We start from the raw sequence: 1,014 nt of genomic DNA on the forward strand, positions 1-1,014 counted from the left end.
ATGTTATGTTTTCCCAATTTCTCTTTAACAATGTCTAGAAGTTTCCCATCAAAGTGGGGTTGGGATGGAGAGGCGGAAGTTGATGGAAATCTCCGAGGCCCTGGCTTCCTCTGAAGTGGCCGCACTCTGCTTCTTGTGCCGTGATGTTCTTAACTGCAGACATCTCGAAGGAGTGAGGATCACATCCAGTATTAGACTGTTTTACACTTATTTGGATCGCAAATATCGTGCAGATTAAACAATGTAGAATGTTTCACACTTGAGCGAAGCACAGTATTTTCATTGGTAAACACTTTTCTAACTTTTGCTGAAAATTGTGTACTTTGTCTTTCCAATACAGGTCAATGACGCAAAGGTTCTGTTCAGTAGATTGGAAGAAAGAGATTGCCTGAATCCTGAATTTCTTCATCAGTTACTGCGCACAATCCGACGGAATGATCTCCTCAGCCTCTTAAAGGGGAACAGACAGAATGTGGAGGAAACTGATGCCAATCCTATCGGCAAGCTGTCAAATTACAGGTAAAAGCAGCAAGAATATTTCGTTTTGTTTTTGTTTACCTTGTGCTCGGCACTCATCCTATTTTCCAATCCTCCACCATGCTTTGTGAATAGGGTGATGCTGTATCAGATATATGATGAAACGACGAAAGAAGATCTCCAAAAGATGAAGTTTCTCTTAAACGACAAGATTGGCAGGAGACAAATGGATGAATGCAGTGTAAGAAAACCCACTCAAGATTTGTGCACCCATATTCACATTCAAATTTTATATTGTGCACTGACAACATAGTGTAACTTTGTTTGTATTACATGCTTGACCACACGTGGGTGTGCTCACTCTTCTATTCACTCCAAACGGTTCATACTTACTGATTTATTTATTTTTTCCGCAAATTTCCAGACGGCGCTGGACGTCTTTGTTGAATTAGAAAAAGTGGGTTTGCTGTCTCAATCAGATCTACAAGCGCTGCATTCAATACTGATGGAAGTGAATCGACAGCTGGCATCGACTGT

General features: G+C 40.9%; 1 protein-coding gene across 1 annotated transcript; it reads left to right on the forward strand.

Annotated features, from left to right (window-relative positions):
- Window positions 1-12: 12 nt before the first annotated feature.
- LOC109509327 (caspase-8-like) lies at window positions 13-1,009 on the forward strand (the record flags this gene model as incomplete). Its single annotated transcript, XM_019859190.1, has 4 exons — window positions 13-172; window positions 341-519; window positions 613-718; window positions 902-1,009. Coding segments are annotated over exons 1-4 (501 nt in total), but the record flags the coding sequence as incomplete, so codon positions are not given.
- Between the last annotated feature and the right edge of the window lie 5 nt (window positions 1,010-1,014).

Source organism: Hippocampus comes, unplaced genomic scaffold (assembly GCF_001891065.2).
Source record: "Hippocampus comes isolate QL1 unplaced genomic scaffold, H_comes_QL1_v1.1 C16854988, whole genome shotgun sequence".
Classification (NCBI taxonomy): Eukaryota; Metazoa; Chordata; class Actinopteri; order Syngnathiformes; family Syngnathidae; genus Hippocampus; species Hippocampus comes.